The sequence below is a fragment of the Rhinoraja longicauda genome, chromosome 4, assembly GCF_053455715.1.
Source record: "Rhinoraja longicauda isolate Sanriku21f chromosome 4, sRhiLon1.1, whole genome shotgun sequence".
Lineage (NCBI taxonomy): Eukaryota > Metazoa > Chordata > Chondrichthyes > Rajiformes > Arhynchobatidae > Rhinoraja > Rhinoraja longicauda.
The window spans coordinates 81,685,764-81,708,198 of NC_135956.1; the positions used below are offsets into that span (position 1 = coordinate 81,685,764).

At 53.1% G+C, this 22,435-nt stretch overlaps 2 protein-coding genes across 2 annotated transcripts in view; one reads left to right on the forward strand and one right to left on the reverse strand.

Moving 5' to 3' along the window:
- pex2 (peroxisomal biogenesis factor 2) overlaps window positions 1-12,243 on the reverse strand; it is a 53,322-nt gene extending 41,079 nt beyond the window's left edge. Inside the window, exon 1 of the mRNA XM_078398721.1 lies at window positions 11,990-12,243. Within this exon, the coding sequence (XP_078254847.1) occupies window positions 11,990-12,134 (145 nt within the window). The 5' untranslated portion in view covers window positions 12,135-12,243. The remainder of the gene's footprint in view (window positions 1-11,989) is intronic.
- A 449-nt stretch (window positions 12,244-12,692) lies between these two features.
- The window catches only part of LOC144593221 (uncharacterized), a 303,417-nt gene continuing 293,674 nt past the window's right edge, over window positions 12,693-22,435 (forward strand). Inside the window, exons 1-2 of the mRNA XM_078398723.1 lie at window positions 12,693-13,190; window positions 21,434-21,583. Coding sequence (XP_078254849.1) covers window positions 12,726-13,190; window positions 21,434-21,583 — 615 coding nt within the window. The 5' untranslated portion in view covers window positions 12,693-12,725. The remainder of the gene's footprint in view (window positions 13,191-21,433; window positions 21,584-22,435) is intronic.

Genomic DNA, 22,435 nt, shown 5'->3' on the forward strand with positions numbered 1-22,435 from the left:
GTGTGCTGGGGAAAGGGGGGGGGAGAGTAAGAGTGTATCTGGGGGAGAGAGAATGGGGGGGTCTGAGAATGGGGACTGGGGAGGGGGACAACAGGGGGCTTGGTGGTTTGGGAAAGAAGAGTACTGGGAAAAGGGGAGGTACCCCTCCCTCCCCACTCTCCTCCCTCCCTCATCCCTCCCTCCCTCCCGTCCCAGCAGCGCTGACCGCCGGGAGGTGTAGTCGCCGTCGCCTCTCCCGCTGTTTGATTTCATTTATAACAAAGACATTTATTTAAAATGAGGAATGTGATTTTCATTAAGTTTGATTTTATTTATTTTAAAAAAGCTGATGCTCTATAGATAAGTTTATTTCCTTTTCAACAAAGAACGCTGTTTATTTTAAAGTAAAATAGACCCTCCCCCCACCCCCCTCCCTCCCCTCTCCCTCCCCATCCCCCTCCCCTCCTTCCCCCTCCCCTCCCCCCTCCACTCCACCCTCCCCTCCCCCCCCTCCCTCCCACTTCCCTCCCTCCCATCCTCCCGGTTACAATGGAAACCCTACGAGGACGGGCCCAACGGGCCCACTCGGTCTAGTATACTACTAAAACTCTGCGGTCCAACATTCCGTATGTATGTATGTATATGTGTATGTACGGAAGATTCCGAAGAATTTCTGTCCATAACTTACAAACCCTACTCCTCCCTGAAGTTACACCAAAGCGCTACGATTTTTGTACCGCCATATTCACCATTAACGTGGGCAACTATTGTAAGTACTTTCGTTCAAATTGAAGCTACCTTTTTAAAGCTAGAGAGATATTAAAGTTTAAATTTTCATTTCTAACCCTTTTCTTGAAGGGGCTTCAGCGCGTGATGTCACAATGGCACCCGTGCACCAATGAGAGATCAGCTCGGTTTTAAATTTACATCTTCAGCTTGTGACGTCACAATGCTTGTGTGAGATTGTTGCAACATTGTTGCGAAAAGCAACTGCCAGTTTTTTAAAGTTGTGCAAGTCACTTAACATACACAGGTCAGCATGGGGCCCCTATTCCCTCCCTCCCCCCCTTCCCCCCTCAACCCCTTCCTCCCCACTCCTTCCCACCTCCATCCCCACTCCCTCCCCCCTCCTCCCCAACTCCCTCCCCACCTCCCTCACCCCTCCTCCCCTAACTCCCCCCCCTCCCTCCTTCCCTCCATCCTCCCCCCCCCTCCCTCCACCCTTCCATCCCTCTCCCCCTCCCCCCTCCTTCCACCCTCCCTCCCCCCCTTCTGGTTACAAAGGAAACCCTACGGGGACGGGCCCAACGGGGAAAGAGGGGTACTGGGAAAAGGGGAGGTCCCCCTCCCTCCCCCTTCCCCCCTCCCCCTCCCCCCTAACCCTCTCCCTCCCCCTTCCCCCCTCCCCTCCCCCCCTCCCCTCCTCCCTCCACACCTCCCTCCTCCCTCCCTCCCCTCCTCCCGGTTACAATGGAAACCTACGAGGACGGGCCCAACGGGGAAAGAGGGGTACTGGGAAAAGGGGAGGTCCCCCTCCCTCCCCCTTCCCCCATCCCATCCCCCCTCCCTCCCCTCTCCCTCCCCCCTTCCCCCGTTCCCCCCTCCCCTTCCCCCCTCCCTCCACACCTCTCTCCTCCCTCCCTCCCCTTCCCTCCCTCCCATCCTCCCAATGCTTGTTTGAGATGGGTGCTACATTGTTTCGAAAAGCACCACTAACAGATCGCAGTGAGAAGCACTATGTGACCGCGAATGTTTCAAAACAAGCACTTAAAAAGCACTTATCTTTTTTTAAAGTATTTTTTTTTATTGCAAGTCACTTAACATACAGAAATCAGCATTGGGCCCCTATGCTCGTGGGCCACCGGGGCAAGTGTTTCGAAAAAAGCACTGAGAGTGTGTCTGGGGGAGAGAGAGAATGGGGGGGGTCTGAGAATGGGGACTGGGGAGGGGGACAACAGGGGTCGTTGCGGAGGGGGCTTGGTGGTGGGGGAAAGAGGGGTACTGGGAAAAGGGGAGGTTCCACTTCCCCCCTCAACCCCTTCCTCCCCCCTCCTTCCCACCTCCATCCCCACTCGCTCCCCCCCCTCCCTCCCCCCTCAATCCCCAACCTCCATCATCACACAGCCCCTAACTCCCCCCCCTCCCTCCTTCCCTCCATCCCACCCTCCCCCACTCCCTGCCCCCTCCCTCCACCCTTCCATCCCTCTCCCCCTCCCACCTCCTTCCACCCTCCCTCCCCCCCTCCCGGTTACAATGGAAACCCTACGGGGACGAGCCCAACGGGGAAAGAGGGGTACTGGGAAAAGGGGAGATCCCCCTCCCTCCCCTCCCCCTACCCCCTTCCCCCCTCCCCTTCCCCCTCCCCTCCCCCCTCCTCCCCCTCCCCTCCTCCCTTCACACCTCCCTCCTCCCTCCCCCCCCCCTCCCGGTTACAATGGAAACCCTATGAGGACAGGCCCAACGGGGAAAGAGGGGTACTGGGAAAAGGGGAGGTCCCCCTTCCCCCTCAACCCCTTCATCCCCCCTCCTTCCCACCTCCATCCCCACTCCCTCCCCCCCTCCTCCCCCTCCCTCCCCAACTCCCTCCCCCCTCCCCCCTAACTCCCCCCTCCCTCCTTCCCTCCCTCCCCAATCCCTCCCCCCCTCCCTCCACCCTTCCATCCCTCTCCCCCCTCCTTCCACCCTCCCTCCCCCCTCCCGGTTACAATTGAAACCCTACGAGGACGGGCCCAACGGGGAAAGAGGAGTACTGGGAAAAGGGGAGGTCCCCTCCCTCCCCCCTTCCCCCTCCCCTCCCCCCTCCCCTCTCCCTCCCCCTCCCCCCTACCCCCCTCCCTCCCCTCCCCCCTCCCTCCCCTCCCCTCCTCCCTCCACACCTCCCTCCTCCCTCCCTCCCCCTTCCCGCCCTCCCCTCCCGGTTACAATGGAAACCCTACGAGGACGGGCCCAACGGGGAAAGAGGGGTACTGGGAAAAGGGGAGGTCCCCCTCCCTCCCTCCCCCCTCCCCTCTCCCTCCCCCCCTTCCCTCCTCCCTTCCCCCCTCCCCCTCCCATTCCCCCCTCCCTCCCCCCTACCCCCCTCCCTCCCCTCTCCCTCCCCCCTCCCCCCCTCCCCTCCCTCCTCCCTCCCCCTTCCCTCCCCCAACCCTCCCCCTTTCCTCCCCTCCCGGTTACAATGGAAACCCTACGAGGACGGGCCCAACGGGCCCACTCGGTCTAGTCTATCTATATACTACTAAAACTCTGCGGTCCAACATTCCGTATGTATGTATGTATATGTGTATGTACGGAAGATTCCGAAGAATTTCTGTCCATAACTTACAAACCCTACTCCTCCCTGAAGGTACACCAAAGCGCTACGATTTTTGTACCGCCATATTCACCATTAACGTGGGCAACTATTGTAAGTACTTTCGTTCAAATTGAAGTTACCTTTTTAAAGCTAGAGAGATATTAAAGTTTAAATTTTCATTTCTAACCCTTTTCTTGAAGGGGCTTCAGCGCGTGATGTCACAATGGCACCCGTGCACCAATCAGAGATCAGCTCGGTTTTAAATTTACATCTTCAGCTTGTGACGTCACAATGCTTGTGTGAGATTGTTGCAACATTGTTGCGAAAGGCAACTGCCAGTTTTTTAAAGTTGTGCAAGTCACTTAACATACACAGATCAGCATGGGGCCCCTATTCCCTCCCTCCCCCCCCCTTCTCCCCTCAACCCCTTCCTCCCCACTCCTTCCCACCTCCATCCCCACTCCCTCCCCCCCTCCCTCCCCCCTCAATCCCAACCTCCATCACCACTCAGCCCCTAACTCCCCCCCTCCCTCCTTCCCTCCATCCCACCCTCCCCCACTCCCTCCCCCCTCCCTCCACCATTCCATCCCTCTCCCCCTCCCCCCTCCTTCCACCCTCCCTCCCCCCCTCCCGGTTACAATGGAAACTATACGGGGACGGGCCCAACGGGGAAAGAGGGGTACTGGGAAAAGGGGAGGTCCCACTTCCCCCCTCAACCCCTTCCTCCCCCCTCCTTCCCACCTCAATCCCCACTCCCTCCCCCCTCCCTCCCCCCTCAATCCCAACCTCCATCACCACTCAGCCCCTAACTCCCCCGCTCCCTCCTTCCCTCCATCCCACCCTCCCCCACTCCCTCCCCCCTCCCTCCACCATTCCATCCCTCTCCCCCTCCCCCCTCCTTCCACCCTCCCTCCCCCCTCCCGGTTACAATGGAAACCCTACGGGGACGGGCCCAACGGGGAAAGAGGGGTACTGGGAAAAGGGGAGGTCCCCCTTCCCCCCTCAACCGCTTCATCCCCCCTCCTTCCCACCTCCATCCCCACTCCCTCCCCCCCTCCTCCCCAACTCCCTCCCCCCTAACTCCCCCCTCCCTCCTTCCCTCCATCCCTCCCTCCCCCAATCCCTCCCCCTCCCTCCACCCTTCCATCCCTCTCCCCCTCCCCCCTCCTTCCACCCTCTCTCCCCCCTCCCGGTTACAATTGAAACCCTACGAGGACGGGCCCAACGGGGAAAGAGGGGTACTGGGAAAAGGGGAGGTCCCCCTCACTACCCCCTTCCCCCTCCCCTCCCCCCTTCCCCTCCCTCCCCCTCCCCCCTCCCTCCCCTCCCCCTCCCTCCCCTCCCCTCCTCCCTCCACCCCTCCCTCCTCCCTCCCTCCCCCTTCCCTCCCTCCCCTCCTCACGGTTACAATGGAAACCCTACGAGGACGGGCCCAACGGGGAAAGAGGGGTACTGGGAAAAGGGGAGATCCCCCTCCCTCCCCCTTCCCCCCTCTCCCCCTTACCTCCCCCCCTCCCTCCCCTCTCCCTCCCTCCTCCCCCCTTCCCCCCTCCCCCCCTCCCCTCCCCCTCCCCTCCTCCCTCCACACCTCCCTCCTCCCTCCCTCCCTCCCCCTTCCCTCCCTCCCCTCCTCCCGGTTACAATGGAAACCCTACGAGGACGGGCCCAATGGTGAAAGAGGGGTACTGGGAAAATGGGAGGTTCCCCTCCCTCCCCCCTCCCTCCCTTCTCCCTCCCCCCCTCCCTCCCCCTCCCCTTCCCCCCTCCCTCCCCTTCCCCCCTCCCCCCTCCCTACCCCTCCCCCCTACCCCCTTCCCTCCCCTCTCCCTCCTCCCTTCCCCCCTCCCCTCCCCCTCCCCTCCCCCTCCCCTCCCCCCTCCACACCTCCCTACTCCCTCCCTCGAAAAGCAACTGACAGAAGCACTAAGTAGCCGCGAATGTTTCAAAACCAGCACTTAACCGCGAATGTTTTTTTAAAAAGCACTTAACCGCGAATGTTTCAAAACAAGCAATTAAAAAGCACTTTTTTTAAAAAAGTATTTTTTTTTATTCCAAGAGAATGGGGGGGGGGTCTGAGAATGGGGACTGGGTAGGGGGACAACAGGGGTCGTTGCGGTGGGGGCTTGGTGGTGGGGGAAAGAGGGGTACTGGGAAAAGGGGAGGTCCCACTTCCCCCTCAACCTCTTCCTCCCCCCTCCTTCCCACCTCCATCCCGACTCTCTCCCCCCTCAATCCCAACCTCCATCACCACTCAGCCCCTAACTCACCCCTCCCTCCTTCCCTCCATCCGACCCTCCCCCACTCCCTCCCCCCCTCCCTCCACCCTTCCACCCCTCTCCCCCTCCTTCCACCCTCCCTCCCCCCCTCCCGGTTACAATGGAAACCCTACGGGGACGGGCCCAACGGTGAAAGAGGGGTACTGGGAAAAGGGGAGTTCCCCCTCCCTCCCCTCCTCCCTCCCCTCCCCCCTACCCCTCTTCCCCCCTCCCCCTCCCCTCCCTCACCCTCCCCTCCTCCCTCCACACCTCCCTCCTCCCTCCCTCCCCCCTCCCGGTTACAATGGAAACCCTACGAGGACGGGCCCAACGGGGAAAGAGGAGTACTGGGAAAAGGGGAGGTCCCCCTCCCTCCCCCCTTCCCGCTCCCCTCCCCCCTCCCCTCTCCCTCCCCCTCCCCCCTACCCCCCTCCCTCCCCTCCCCCCTCCCTCCCCTCCCCTCCTCCCTCCACACCTCCCTCCTCCCTCCCTCCCCCTTCCCGCCCTCCCGTCCTCCCGGTTACAATGGAAACCCTACGAGGACGGGCCCAACGGGGAAAGAGGGGTACTGGGAAAAGGGGAGGTCCCCCTCCCTCCCTCCCCCCTACCCACCTCCCTCCCCTCTCCCTCCCCCCTTCCCTCCTCCCTTCCCCCCTCCCCCCTCCCATCCCCCCCTCTCCCCCCTCCCTCCCCCCTACCCCCCTCCCTCCCCTCTCCCTCCCCCCTTCCCCCCTCCCCCCTCCCCTCCCTCCCCTCCTCCCTCCCCCTTCCCTCCCCTAACCCTCCCCCTTTCCTCCCCTCCCGGTTACAATGGAAACCCTACGAGGACGGGCCCAACGGGCCCACTCGGTCTAGTATACTACTAAAACTCTGCGGTCCAACATTCCGTATGTATGTATGTATATGTGTATGTACGGAAGATTCCGAAGAGTTTCTGTCCATAACTTACAAACCCTACTCCTCCCTGAAGGTACACCAAAGAGCTACGATTTTTGTACCGCCATATTCACCATTAACCTGGGCAACTATTGTAAGTACTTTCGTTCAAATTGAAGCTACCTTTTTAAAGCTAGAGAGATATTAAAGTTTAAATTTTCATTTCTAACCCTTTTCTTGAAGGGGCTTCAGCGCGTGATGTCACAATGGCACCCGTGCACCAATGAGAGATCAGCTCGGTTTTAAATTTACATCTTCAGCTTGTGACGTCACAATGCTTGTGTGAGATTGTTGCAACATTGTTGCGAAAAGCAACTGCCAGTTTTTTAAAGTTGTGCAAGTCACTTAACATACACAGGTCAGCATGGGGCCCCTATTCCCTCCCTCCCCCCTTCCCCCCTCAACCCCTTCCTCCCCACTCCTTCCCACCTCCATCCCCACTCCCTCCCCCCCTCCCCAACTCCCTCCCCACCTCCCTCACCCCTCCTCCCCTAACTCCCCCCCCTCCCTCCTTCCCTCCATCCTCCCCCCCCTCCCTCCACCCTTCCATCACTCTCCCCCTCCCCCCTCCTTCCACCCTCCCTCCCCCCCTTCTGGTCACAAAGGAAACCCTATGGGGACGGGCCCAACGGGGAAAGAGGGGTACTGGGAAAAGGGGAGGTCCCCCTCCCTCCCCTTCCCCCCTCCCCTCCCCCCTCCCCCTCCCCCCTAACCCTCTCCCTCCCCCTTCCCCCCTCCCCTCCCCCCTCCCCTCCTCCCTCCACACCTCCCTCCTCCCTCCCTCCCCTCCTCCCGGTTACAATGGAAACCCTACGAGGACGGGCCCAACGGGGAAAGAGGGGTACTGGGAAAAGGGGAGGTCCCCCTCCCTCCCCCCTTCCCCCATCCCATCCCCCCTCCCTCCCCTCTCCCTCCCCTTCCCCCTTTCCCCCCTCCCCTTCCCCCCTCCCTCCACACCTCTCTCCTCCCTCCCTCCCCTTCCCTCCCTCCCATCCTCCCAATGCTTGTTTGAGATGGGTGCTACATTGTTTCGAAAAGCACCACTAACAGATCGCAGTGAGAAGCACTATGTGACCGCGAATGTTTCAAAACAAGCACTTAAAAAGCACTTATCTTTTTTTAAAGTATTTTTTTTTATTGCAAGTCACTTAACATACACAGATCAGCATTGGGCCCCTATGCTCGTGGGCCACCGGGGCAAGTGTTTCGAAAAAAGCACTGAGAGTGTGTCTGGGGGAGAGAGAGAATGGGGGGGGGTCTGAGAATCGGGACTGGGGAGGGGGACAACAGGGGTCGTTGCGGAGGGGGCTTGGTGGTGGGGGAAAGAGGAGTACTGGGAAAAGGGGAGGTTCCACTTCCCCCCTCAACCCCTTCCTCCCCCCTCCTTCCCACCTCCATCCCCACTCGCTCCCCCCCCTCCCTCCCCCCTCAATCCCAACCTCCATCACCACTCAGCCCCTAACTCCCTCCTTCCCTCCATCCCACCCTCCCCCACTCCCTCCCCCCTCCCTCCACCCTTCCATCCCTCTCCCCCTCCCCCCTCCTTCCACCCTCCCTCCCCCCCTCCCGGTTACAATGGAAACCCTACGGGGATGGGCCCAACGGGGAAAGAGGGGTACTGGGAAAAGGGGAGATCCCCCTCCCTCCCCCCTCCCCTCCCCCCTACCCCCTCCCCTACCCCCTCCCCCCTTCCCCCCTCCCCTTCCCCCCTCCCCTCCCCCTCCCTCCCTCTCCCCTCCTCCCTCCACACCTCCCTCCTCCCTCCCTCCCCCCCCTCCCGGTTACAATGGAAACCCTATGAGGACGGGCCCAACGGGGAAAGAGGGGTACTGGGAAAAGGGGAGGTCCCCCTTCCCCCCTCAACCCCTTTATCCCCCCTCCTTCCCACCTCCATCCCCCCCTCCCTCCCCAACTCCCTCCCCCCTCCCTCCCCCCTCCCCCCTAACTCCCCCCTCCCTCCTTCCCTCCATCCCTCCCTCCCCAAACCCTCCCCCCCTCCCTCCCCAAACCCTCCCCCCCTCCCTCCACCCTTCCATCCCTCTCCCCCCTCCTTCCACCCTCCCTCCCCCCCTCCCGGTTACAATTGAAACCCTACGAGGACGGGCCCAACGGGGAAAGTGGAGTACTGGGAAAAGGGGAGGTCCCCCTCCCTCCCCCCTTCCCCTCCCCCCTCCCCACTCCCTCCCCCTCCCCCTACCCCCCTCCCTCCCCTCCCCCCTCCCTCCCCTCGCCTCCTCCCTCCACACCTCCCTCCTCCCTCCCTCCCCCTTCCCGCCCTCCCCTCCTCCAGGTTACAATGGAAACCCTACGAGGACGGGCCCAACGGGGAAAGAGGGGTACTGGGAAAAGGGGAGGTCCCCCTCCCTCCCTCCCCCCTACCCACCTCCCTCCCCTCTCCCTCCCCCCCTTCTCTCCTCCCTTCCCCCCTCCCCTCCCCCCTCCCATCCCCCTCTCTCCCCCCTCCCTCCCCCCTACCCCCCTCCCTCCCCTCTCCCTCCCCCCTCCCCTCCCCTCTCCCTCCCCCCCCTCCCCTCCCCCCTCCCTCCCCTCCTCCCTCCCCCTTCCCTCCCCCAACCCTCCCCCTTTCCTCCCCTCCCGGTTACAATGGAAACCCTACGAGGACGGGCCCAACGGGCCCACTCGGTCTAGTATACTACTAAAACTCTGCGGTCCAACATTCCGTATGTATATGTGTATGTACGCAAAGATTCCGAAGAGTTTCTGTCCATAACTTACAAACCCTACTCCTCCCTGACGGTACACCAAAGCGCTACGATTTTTGTACCGCCATATTCACCATTAACATGGGCAACTATTGTAAGTACTTTCGTTCAAATTGAAGCTGCCTTTTTAAAGCTAGAGAGATATTAAAGTTTAATTTTCATTTCTAACCCTTTTCTTGAAGGGGCTTCAGCGCGTGATGTCACAATGGCACCCGTGCACCAATGAGAGATCAGCTCGGTTTTAAATTTACATCTTCAGCTTGTGACGTCACAATGCTTGTGTGAGATTGTTGCAACATTGTTGCGAAAGGCAACTGCCAGTTTTTTAAAGTTGTGCAAGTCACTTAACATACACAGATCAGCATGGGGCCCCTATTCCCTCCCTCCCCCCCCTTCCCCCCTCAACCCCTTCCTCCCCACTCCTTCCCACCTCCATCCCCACTCCCTCCACCCCTCCTCCCCAACTCCCTCCCCACCTCCCTCACCCCTCCTCCCCTAACTCCCCCCCCTCCCTCCTTCCCTCCATCCCTCCCCCCCTCCCTCCACCCTTCCATCCCTCTCCCCCTCCCCCCTCCTTCCACCCTCCCTCCCCCCCTTCTGGTTACAAAGGAAACCCTACGGGGACGGGCCCAACGGGGAAAGAGGGGTACTGGGAAAAGGGGAGGTCCCCCTCCCTCCCCTCCCCCCTCCCCCTCCCCCCTAACCCTCTCCCTCCCCCTTCCCCCTCCCCTCCTCCCTCCACACCTCCCTCCTCCCTCCCTCCCCTCCTCCCGGTTACAATGGAAACCCTACGAGGACGGGCCCAACGGGGAAAGAGGGGTACTGGGAAAAGGGGAGGTCCCCCTCCCTCCCCCCTTCCCCCATCCCATCCCCCCTTCCTCTCCTCTCCCTCCCCCTTCCCCCCGTTCCCCCCTCCCCTTCCCCCATCCCTCCACACCTCTCTCCTCCCTCCCTCCCCTTCCCTCCCTCCCATCCTCCCAATGCTTGTTTGAGATGGGTGCTACATTGTTTCGAAAAGCACCACTAACAGATCGCAGTGAGAAGCACTATGTGACCGCGAATGTTTCAAAACAAGCACTTAAAAAGCACTTATCTTTTTTTAAAGTATTTTTTTTAATTGCAAGTCACTTAACATACACAGATCAGCATTGGGCCCCTATGCTCGTGGGCCACCGGGGCAAGTGTTTCCCGGTTACAATGGAAACCCTACGGGGACGGGCCCAACGGGGAAAGAGGGGTACTGGGAAAAGGGGAGATCCCCCTCCCTCCCCTCCCCCCTACTCCCTCCCCCCTTCCCCCCTCCCCTCCCCTCCCCCCTCCCTCCCCCTCCCCTCCTCCCTCCACACCTCCCTCCCTCCCCCCTCCCGGTTACAATGGAAACCCTATGAGGACGGGCCCAACGGGGAAAGAGGGGTACTGGGAAAAGGGGAGGTCCCCCTTCCCCCCTCAACCCCTTCATCCCCCCTCCTTCCCACCTCCATCCCCACTCCCTCCCCCCCTCCTCCCCCTCCCTCCCCAACTCCCTCCCCCCTCCCCCCTAACTCCCCCCTCCCTCCTTCCCTCCCTCCCCAATCCCTCCCCCCCTCCCTCCACCCTTCCATCCCTCTCCCCCCTCCTTCCACCCTCCCTCCCCCCCTCCCGGTTACAATTGAAACCCTACGAGGACCGGCCCAACGGGGAAAGAGGAGTACTGGGAAAAGGGGAGGTCCCCCTCCCTCCCCCCTTCCCCTCCCCCCTACCCCCCTCCCTCCCCTCCCCCCTCCCTCCCCTCCCCTCCTCCCTCCACACCTCCCTCCTCCCTCCCTCCCCCTTCCCGCCCTCCCCTCCTCCCGGTTACAATGGAAACCCTACGAGGACGGGCCCAACGGGGAAAGAGGGGTACTGGGAAAAGGGGAGGTCCCCCTCCCTCCCCCCTACCCACCTCCCTCCCCTCTCCCTCCCCCCTTTCCCTCCTCCCTTCCCCCCTCCCCTCCCCCTCCCATCCCCCCCTCTCCCCCTCCCTCCCCCCTACCCCCTCCCTCCCCTCTCCCTCCCCCCTCCCCTCCCCCCCTCCCCTCCCCTCCTCCCTCCCCCTTCCCTCCCCCAACCCTCCCCCTTTCCTCCCCTCCCGGTTACAATGGAAACCCTACGAGGACGGGCCCAACGGGCCCACTCGGTCTAGTCTATATACTAAAACTCTCGTTTGTTATCTTGTTTGTGACTGAACTTCAGCCAAAACGGCACAAGATAGCGCGACAATTTTAGGCCCACCTTACTCACCATTGTCACTTTAGTGATAATGCAAGTATTTGTTTTTGAAATCGGTGTTATATTTTAAAAGTTATTCACATTTTAAAGTTTAAAAGGAGGGGGACAGGGAGAAGAGAGAGGACAGAGGACAGAGGACAGAGGGGAGAGGACAGAGGGGAGAGGACAGAGGGGAGAGGACAGAGGGGAGAGGACAGAGGGGAGAGGACAGAGGGGAGAGGACAGAGGGGAGAGGGGAGAGGACAGAGGGGAAAGGACAGAGGGGAGAGGACAGAGTGCCACACCAATGCAGGAGAGGTTTGGGCCCAACGGGTTCACTTGGTCTAGTATGTAACTAAATCCGAGTGCAAGTAAGCAAGATTTGTGACAAACATTGTACGGCAGGTAGGCCTTGGGTTAATTTGACGTTCTTTTCCATTGAGAATCAGACGCCTTCCGTGCACCAGCGAGATAGAGCAAGTTGTGTGTCAAGCAGGCAAATTGCATTTGTTCTGAGATGCATCTATCTACAAGACATCAGACAAGTGTTTTTAACGGGTTGCAAAGGACGTCGTTACCTGCTGCTGCCGACGGCGCGGGGAAGGCGTGCCGCACTTTGGAATTCTCGCGGAGCCAGAGCAGAGGCTCGCGGAGGTCACGTGGTTTGCAGTCAGATGTAAACACCGGCGGGTCGCACAGCGTGTGCTTGGTGGCCCGTCGCATTAAAATGCCACGCAGTTAACGCAAAACTTGCCCCTTTCTTGCTTTCTTTCTTTCTATTGCATTGGCTGTGAACTGCTTCCCCGAATGCAGGCGGCGGCGGCGGCGACTGCTGCTGCTACTGCCCGCCGTTGCAGTGACGCATTCAAGTTTAGAGCGCGGCTGCTCGAGCGGCCCTGTGCACGGACGGGCGGGCGAGCGCGCGCAAGCGGCTGGCGCGTTTCCGTTGGTTTGGAAGCTGCGTTTAAAAAGTCCGAGCGCGACCCGGGTGCGCCGCTCGCGCGTGGGGCTGTTGGTGCCGATGCGTTTGTACCGCTCCGGCGGAGCTGGGTGCACCGTGGTCAGGACATGTGTGTTTGCACCGCCCCGGCGGAGTTGGATGAGGGGGGGGATACGGTGTGTTTGCACGATGAGTGCGAGCGGGGGACGATGCGGGGGTTTGCACCGCCCCGGCGGAGCTGGGTGCACGGAGGTCGGTACATTTGTACCACCCAACTCTGCACGGAGGTCAATGGGGTTTACACCGCTCGGCGGAGCTGGGTGCACGGAGGTCGGTACATTTGCACCACCCAAATCTGCACGCTGGGTGCACGGATGTCAGTAGGTTTGCACCTCTATGGCAGAGCTGGGTGCATGTCGGTCGGTGCGTTTGCACCGCTACCTGTGGCAGAGCTGGGTGCATGGGAGGTCAGTAGGTTTGCGCCACTATGGCAGAGCTGGGGGCATGGAGGATATGGACGTTTGCACCGCCCCTGTGGAGCTGGATGTATGGAGGATGTGTACAGCAGGTTGGACGCCAGCGCCGGCTGCTCTGGCACTGGGCTGATGAATAATAATATACGTGGTGGCGCCGCGGGCATTGTTGCGCCTGGAGAATGCGCTGGTGGCAGTTTGTGGCGGGACCGTCACCTTCAGGTAGCGGGAGGCAGGACATCGCCGTTATCACCTACGACGGGAGGCAGGGAAAACATGAAGCACTTGTTGAATGAGTTTAAAGGCTTGTATGAGGGAAAATTGAGAAGCTTGGGGAATAAAGATGAAAGCAAAGACACACTAAAGGTGAGCGGTCAGTTAAACGGGAATACATTTGTAACAAACGAAGTTCCAAATGTGTCTCAATTTCTTATTTCAGGGAAATTTATACTTTTGAAAGGTTTAAAATCATTTTGGTTTAGCACTGAACAACTGTGGAGCTGCCCATCTCTGAGATTAGCCAAATTTCAGAAACTATTAGAAAATGAACTGTTGAAAAACGTTTATGTACGAGTTTCACTGCAGTTCTTTATTTGGTTGATGTGTCATTCAACCCTTCCAGCTCATGCTTGGATTTTGAAATGGTTTTTTTTATCACTTGATTCCAAATTCAACTTTATTTCCTCGTTTAAGATTGGTTTCCAAGATAGCTTTCTTTAAAGCATTATTTGTTTCCATACCCTTGGTGCCCCCAGTCCTGTTGGAAATTGGCAATGAAGTCCAATTTCTTCAATGTCCTCATTGAATATTGCCCTCGCTGCGATTTCTGCTTTAGGGAAGAGATCGAAAGGTTGTTAAATCCTGAGCTCATTTAAATGATTTGCATTAGTCTAATTTTTTTACCAAACTTTATAACTAACTGACTTATTACACCATGGTCTTGTAAAGTGTTTGTTACATTTGGGAATCGAGAAGTACTTCTGGATATTTTTGTTGAATACATGAAACTCAAATGCATTAAACTAAGGCCGTTTTTAGACTGGGGAGGGGGAAGTATAGATTAGTAATTACAGAGAGAAAAAAGTGAAATAATGCACTTGGGTAGAAAGAATAAGGTGAGACAGTATAATCTGAAACCTACTTTGAAATTCTTTTGTGAGGACTATTCCTTGCAATGGACTGCACTAGTGAAACATACACGTGCAAGGGAAGAAATATGCAATGGTTTTGCAACTTTCAAAGCAGTTCAATAGACAATAGGTGCAGGAGGAGGCCATTCGGCCCTTCGAGCCAGCACCGCCATTCAATGTGATGGCTGATCATTCTCAATCAGTACCCCGTTCCTGCCTTCTCCCCATACCCCCTGACTCCGCTATCCTTAAGAGCTCTATCCAGCTCTCTCTTGAATGCATTCAGAGAATTGGCCTTCACTGCCTTCTGAGGCAGAGAATTCCACAGATTCACAACTCTCTGACTGAAAAAGTTTTTCCTCATCTCAGTTCTAAATGGCCTACCCCTTATTCTTAAACTGTGGCCCCTTGTTCTGGACTCCCCCAACATTGGGAACATGTTTTCTGCCTCTAACTTGTCCAACCCCTTAATAATCATACGTTTCGATAAGATCTCCTCTCATCCTTCTAAATTCCAGTGTTTTCAAGCCTAGTCGCTCCAGTCTTTCAACATATGATAGTCCCGCCATTCTGGGAATTAACCTAGTAAACCTACGCTGCCCTATCATCTAAGTTTTGCAATTTGTGAGAAACTCGAAAGAATAAAGTGGTTGTCATTTCCCAGTGTTCTTTGGTTACCTGAATCGTGTTCAAGAAGGTAGGTTGGGTGATCAGGACTTCACCCATGGCTTAAGAGAGGACCATTCAGTAGACTGTTAACAGCCGGAGAGAAGCTGTTCCTGACAGCAGTAGGGAACCCTTGTGCTCTAGAAATTGAGGCTCTGATCAAGAAAAAGAAGGGCATGTGTCAGGTATAGGCAGCTGGGTTCAAGTGAATCCCTGGAGCAGCATAGGAGGTGTAGGAGAACACAAAAGGGAAATCAGCAGGGGAAAAAGGGGACATTTGGAAGTTCCTGACATAAGATAAAGGTACATTCAGAGATTTTGTTAATATATTATGGGGCTGCCATAATATAATATGGGGGGGCACCATCGACTCCACAGTCAAAAAGGCCCAACAGAGGATGTACTTCCTGCGGCTTCCTGTGGCACAATCTGCCACAGGCAATAATGGTCCAATTCTACACTGCTATCATTGAGTCAGTCCTCACCTTCTCTATCATGGTCTGGTTTGGCTCAGCCACCAAGCACGACATGCGGAGGCTGCAACAGATCATTCAATCAGCTGAGAAGGTTGTTGGCTGCAACCTCCCCCCCCCCCCCCCCCCCATTGACGAACTGTACACTGCAGGGCCAGGAAGGAGCGGGCAAGATCATCTCTGACCCCTCTCACCCTGGCCTCAAAATCTTTGAAGCACTTCCCTCTGGAAGGTGACTCCGGACTGTCAAAGCAGCCACAGCCAGACATAAAAACAGCTTTTTTTTCCACGAGTAGTAGTTCTACTCAATAACCAAAGTCTAGTCTCCTTTTTGCTCATGAGGAACTGCTGCCCCACTTCCACCAGGTTACCCAATGAGCTGGCGACACGTGGTGTGCTTCCAGTCTTGGGAGCAGAGAGCAAATAGCATGAAGGCGGTGTGAGCACTGGACCCGTCCCCTGTGTGGGGCTGGGGGCTCTGCGGCTCCCTGGCCTGTGAATTTCCATTTGTTTAGCCGGGGCCTCGCGGGTCGGGGGTTGAGCCTCACAGGTCTTCGTTGCCTGGGTCTGTGGAGCCTGCGGCTGGGACCTAGGTCGGAGCCACAGAGGCGTCCGGAGAGGACTCGTCAGTGTTAGTGGAGAGGCGCAACATTAGCCATAACTCCAGTCTTCCGTAAACTTTCAAGTGTCTTACAATGATTCATATTTCTCAGCCAGCGTTCCTGCAATTTCTTCTGTAGCTTCTCTGTCTTCGGATATATCTGAACAAGTCCGGGAGATACATCTACCTTCACTCTAACAGGAACATGCATGTCTTGAACTCTCATCATCACACTTTTAAAAGCATCCCATTTTCCAGACATTCCCTTGCCTGCAAACAATCTACCCAATTCACCTTTAGCAAGTAGAAATCAGGAACTGCAGGTGCTAGTTTAGCAAGTTCCTGTCTAATATCATCAAAGTTGATTGGCCTTGCCCCCATTCAGAATTTTAACGTGGTGCAGTCCCGTCTTTATCCATATCTAATTTTCGCAAGAGCGAGCAACCGCCGAGAACGAGATGGGCCGCCGAGGAACGTGGAAGGTCATTGACGAGCGAGGAGGGCCGTCGAGCGAGGAAGGTCATCGGAGAGTGAGGAGGGCCGTCGGAAGCTCCTGGCAAGCTCTGCGGAGTCGTCCCAAGACAAGACCCGGCAGCGGGCGGCCGAGGATGGGTCCACGGTGAGAGCTGGAGGTCGGATGGCCCTGCAGCGGGTGCCGGAGGTCGGCGGGCCCGCAGTGGGTGCTGGAGGTCGGTCAAGGACGTGCTGCCGGGAACAAAGAGGGAACCGGTGTTGGGTGTGGGGGGAACTTTGTCGGCGTTCTATACGTGGCGACTGCATACTTTGTGAATGGTAGGCAAAACAAAGAATTTCACTGACTTGTCACTTGTGATAATAAAGTATCAATCAAAACGATGGTTTCAATATTTAATCAACTAATCTGTCTCTTCCAGATGGATTGGATGGCATTAAATCGGAAGATGACTGGTTCATGGCAGATTAGTCTTTTATTTCAGAGTTGTAATCTATGAACTGACTCTACTTCACCTGCTTTTAGGGATAAGATTCAACTCTTTATAAGGGATATAAAATTAATCTATTGAATTGTGGAATTAACATTCTGATTATAATGTAGAATTAAAGCACTTTAGCGTAGAGGACACCTGTGTAGTGTGCCTCAGGGATGTGCAATTTCATATTGAATGGAACATGCACAAGTGATGGGTAGACACAAAATGCTGGAGTAACTCAGCCGGACACAGGCAGCATCTCAGGAGAGAAGGAATGGGTGACCCATTCCTTCGCTGCAGAGATGCTGCCTGACCTGCTGAGTTACTCCAGCATTTTGTGTCCACCTTCGATTTAAACCAGCATCTGCAGTCTTTTTTTCATGCACAAGTGATGGCTATCCTTTCCTGGAAGACACTTGATGAACATATTTGTTGCTAGTTGTTCATTAAAAGATTAACATTTTACAACATGCCATGATATAATTTTAACTTCTGGGATTCTCTTCTAGTGCTATAACAAGTTCCATACCAGTGATGTCAGTAAACCTCACAGTTAAGAGCACCTTGACACGAATGATGAGCACCAAGCCTATTTTCATAGGTAGTTTGCCAGGATCTTTCTCATCAGACATACTGCTGGGCAGACATGAATAGTTGCTGAAGATGCAAAAGTTCAGCCATTGCTTGTCACTCAACAGATAAGATTTGGTGGACAGAAAACCACAAGTGATATTAGGTTTTTTTGAATTTATGAGTTTGGTATAATTTTAAAATTTAACTTTACTATTTTAACAAATGTAGTGCGCTATTCATTGGATATTCATTTACGCCATTACTAATCCAGGAGACACTGGTTAGTTTCCAAGTTGAATCACTTGCCTTCATTGCTTCTGGGGTGAATTCAGAGTTTCTTTATTCAAACCCTAAGGAGTATGTGTGCATGTGCGCATGCATGCATGAAAACCAATGAGCAGACATCTACAGCTCTGTTAATGAGATGAATAATATCCTTTGTACCAGTGAGTACCAATTACTTTATCAAACAGCACATCCTTTCTGCAGCTGGTTACTGTTCAGCCTTGGGAATCAGTTGACTCTCTAGATCTGCCTTTAATCCTGTAACTCTTCTACACTGAAGTTCTACATTATAAATGGAATGTTAATTTAGCAATTCAATAGATTAATTTTATATCTCAACAATCAATATACGTGTACTCATATTTACCATCAGATAATATCAGAAAACACTTTTAGGATCTGTTATGGAAAGCCTGTTTGTATATCAACTGTATAATCTAAATTTACTTTCAATGTGATGCAAAATGTATATATTGTGACTTCTGTCAACCCAGTCAACTTAATAAAATGCCCAAACACAGCTTTAGTCATTGTCATTTTCTTTATAGAGCCGTCATGCATTGCGTTTTGCAAAGGTGCATACGTGTGTATTCGCGAATCGGAGAAGTAACAATGGGAAGGGCGGGCTCCGGTTCTTGTGGACCTACATCTCCAGTATATTTACAGAAGGATGGTATGGACTGGAGACTTCCTGTTTTTTTAACTATTTCACCTTACACCTTGGACCTTGTATGTAGAGTGGAAGAGACCTTTAGATAGGAGTCTAAACCATAGAAGAATAGATTTTGGATGCACATTTCACACTTCATGTTTAAACGTAATTGTATTTTTGTGGCCATTGGGGCGTTCAAAGTTACTATCGATTAGGATACTGAATTTGTGAAAATTGATATTCATTAACAAGCACATTCAGAAGTATTCAAAGTTCTTAATTGTGAACAATGCTGCAGAGGATGTGGTTTTGCCAATTGTCAATGTTTTCTCATTTGTTTCTTGGGTCCCTTACTTTGGCTTGCTCATGTTGGAGCATTACATTGCAAAAGAACACGGGTGACATTTGGGATTGGGAATTTTGCGTGAGCACGTCAACATTAGGGAATTCATAAAACGCATGCTCATAATTGTATCAATGACAACGGTGCTTGAGCAAGCTCCAGTGAATTTCACGTCAGTAGAACTTTAATGAGGTTTTGGCATTTAGCTATCAAATTAGTTAGTTACACAAAAAGTACTGGAGTAACTCAGCAGGTCAGGCAGCGTCTCTGGAGAAAAAGGATGGTCTAAAGATGGGTCCCGATCCGAAACGTCACCCATCCTTTTTCTCCAGAGATGCTGCCTGACCTGCTGAGTTACTCCAGTACTTTGTGTCCATCTTCGGTATATACCAGCATCTGCAGTTCCTTTCTATACATAATAAGTTGGTTAAATGTGTTTGCTGTAACAATCCAAAAATATCACCTTAATATGTACTGTAGTCCTTAGGCCCCCTCGGTCATGGCCGACCATGGGTGATACATCCTACTTGGCTGCTTGCTCCACACCTCGGCTAGAGCAGCGTCATCTGTGGCTGAAGAGACCAATGCGGGGGTGACAGTCTCTGTCGCAAAGGTCACATTTGTGTGTGGTCTCTGGTTTGTTGATGTTGCTGCGCTCCTTTCTGCGTGCCCGCTTTTCTGCCGCTGCAATCATCAGTTTCTCTTCCCCCGTTTTGAGATGTTGGTTCAGGGTACCTCTCCACCTCGTACGGTCAGCTGCAAGGCTCTCCCAGGACCCCACATCGATGTCAAGCGCCTTCAAATCTCTCTTGCAGACATCCTTGTAATGTAGCTGGGGGCGGCCAATGGTTCTCCTCCCAGATGGTAGCTCTCCATAGAGGATGTCTTTTGGAATACGGCCATCCTCCATGCGGTGGACATGGCCCAGCCACCGCAGCCTGCGCTGCCTGGGTAGAGTGTACATACTCGGAAGGCCAGCACGAGACAGAATCTCGCCGTTGGACACTCTGTCTTGCCAGGATATACCCAGGATACGGCAGATGCTTCTAAGGTGGAAGGTGTTGAGTCTTCTCTCCAGTCTGGCATATGTAGTCCATGTCTCACTGCCGTACAGCAGTGTGCTGTTGACACAGGCATTGTAGACTGCTATCTTTGTCTTCACTGGCAGCTTTGGATTGTCCACACTCGAGTTGTGAGGTGAGCGAGAGTTGCAGCTGCCTTCCCGATCCTCTTGTCAATCTCTGTGTCCAAGGAGTGTTTGTCGATGATGGTGGAGCCGAGATTCGTGAACTGATGGACGGCATCGAGTTCATAGTCGTCGATGGTGATGACAGGCGGTGCCTCTGTATCCTGTCCCAGGACGTTTGTCTTCTTCAGGCTGATGGTCAGCTCAAAGTCCTTGCAAGGACTGTAGTATCGTATGTCTTTCCACTGTAAATGGCTTGATTGTAATCGGGTATAGACTTTCCACTGACTGATGAGTGCACAACAAATAGATTTTCACTGTACCTTGGTGCATGTGACAATAAACTAAACTGAACTAAAGTTTGAAGGTGTCTCTGACTCATTGGCAATTTGGAAAGTTAAATACATCTTAACAAAATTATTAAAGGTAGACACACAATGCTGGAGTAACTCAGCGGGTCATCTCGGGAGAGAAGGAATGGGTGATGTTTCGGGTCGAGACCCTTATTGTTTGGGCTCAAAAGCTATGGTTCGTGCGAGTGGGATGTTTCTAAAATGACTATCTAATGCTTGTAATTTCTATTTTCCTTTTGCGTGAAAATGTTGGATTTTTTGTAGATTCTTAGTGGGGTAGTCAGCTCTGCAGAGAAATCTAAATAACATTTCAAGTTGGAGATTTTCAGGTTTTAAGATGATGTGAAAATATGAAGGAAGGAGCAAACAGAAAACTTGTGATCTAAGAGAGCTTTGCATCTAAGAAGCAGAATCAATAAGGTTATAAAAATAAAACACTATTGATGCTGGAGTTCCAAAGTAAAACATGGATATTCTAAAAAAGTTAATTACCTGAAATTATCAAGCGAATTGTTGAGTCTGGTGGTTTGTAACATGCCATTCCTCATGCTTGCATCAAGGTTCATTAGAACAGCAGAGGAGACCTGCAGAATTCTCCAGCAAATTGTGTTTGTATTTCTGTTTCAATATCTTAAACAGTGATGGGAACAATTTTACTTGATAAATAAATGCTGTATAATTAAAGTTTAAATATTTTTTTCATTTTGTATTTATATTTCATTTACTTGTATTTATCTGTTCAAATAACTGACTGACCAACTGGTGTATATAAAGGAAGGGAAGGATAAGTTACATTTGTATGAATGATTTTTTGAAGAGGAATGTCTTCCTTCTGTGCAGAATTGTTTGGGGATCTCAACAAACACTAGTTTGGGAATCTGGTGGAACAAGAATATGGGAGACTGATTGTGACTACCTTTTTCGACTTCTTTTCTCTTGAGGGATGGTATCAGCCCTTGAGTTGACAGTCTTGTGAATATTATTTCTCTGCAGATTTAAATTATTTGAATTGCCTTGTCATGCTAGTGCTTTTTTGTGACAGAATATAAAATGACTCAGTTAGAGAAATCTATATGTGAATTGTTTGATTTGAAGCTTCTTGTCTGCCATGAAACAATTAATTAGATCATTTAAGAAAGCTGGAAGTGCAGCAACACTGCACTTACGATAACTTTTTTTAAACCTTTAACACTACCATGAAAATGTTACCTAAAACGAGCTGTACTTAATTTGACGTACATCGGGCAGAATGTATATCATTTCATATCTTTAATTTTAGTTGTGATTTGATTTAAAATGAAATACATAACATGTTCTTTAAGCTAAAGGAAGTTTAAGATATTCATATTAGAGAAGATTAAATGGGAATAAAATGTTTGATTTTGTTTGGATTTTAGATGAAAGTCACGATTCTTCAGTCTTATGTTAATGACCTTGGTGATCAGAACGAAGCCTTGATTCATATGATTGAAGAACTTGAAAATGTAGCTAATGAAAAGATTGCAAATCTGGATAACAGACTGCAGAAAGCTGACCAACTATTAAATGTAAGATTTGCATCTATATTTTTATTTCTTAACCTTTGAGAGTCATTTGAAGATGCTTGGCGAGTTCTGTAGAATTGCAGCTTGATCCTTGATCGTGGAAGTATTGGTTACGATACAAGGTAGAATATGGTTGATTTTTGCATAAATTGCCCCGGGTACACATATAAGTCACACATAAATCTAATTTACCATTATATTTATACACAAGATCCATCCTACACAGGTTTGAGTCTTTGGACCATTTCAATGCTTACCCCTAAGTCCAGACACTATTTGAGCTCACAAAGTGCTGGAGTAACTCAGCGAGTCATGCAATGTCTCTGGAGAACATGGAGATAGGTGATGTTTCGGGTCTGGATCTTCTTCATACTGATGTTTTCTTTCCAAAATAATATTGTAATTTGTAAATACTAAGCACTGGAGCTGATAATTGCTTTTAACTTTCTCAAATCTGCAGAGTTTCTTTCCCTTGCATGTTAAAGGCTTCTGTTCAAAAGCTGTGTTCTAAATGCAGAGCTTAGATTTAATACAGAGACACAAGACTATGGTTGCTGGAATCTGGAGAGAAAAAAACAAGCTGTAGAATGAACTAAGTGAAATAGACAATTGCCTATTCTATTGAGTCAAATTGTTGTTTTGTCATAAGATCATAGCTGATAGGAGTAGAATTAGGCCATTCGACCCATCAAGTTTACTCCGCCATTCAATCATGACTGATCTATCTCTCCCTCCTAACCCCATTCTCCTGCCTTCTCCCCATAACCTCTGATACCTGTACTAATTAAGAATCTATCTCCGCCTTAAAAATATCCACTGACGGCCTCCACAGCCTTCTGTGGCAAAATATTCCAC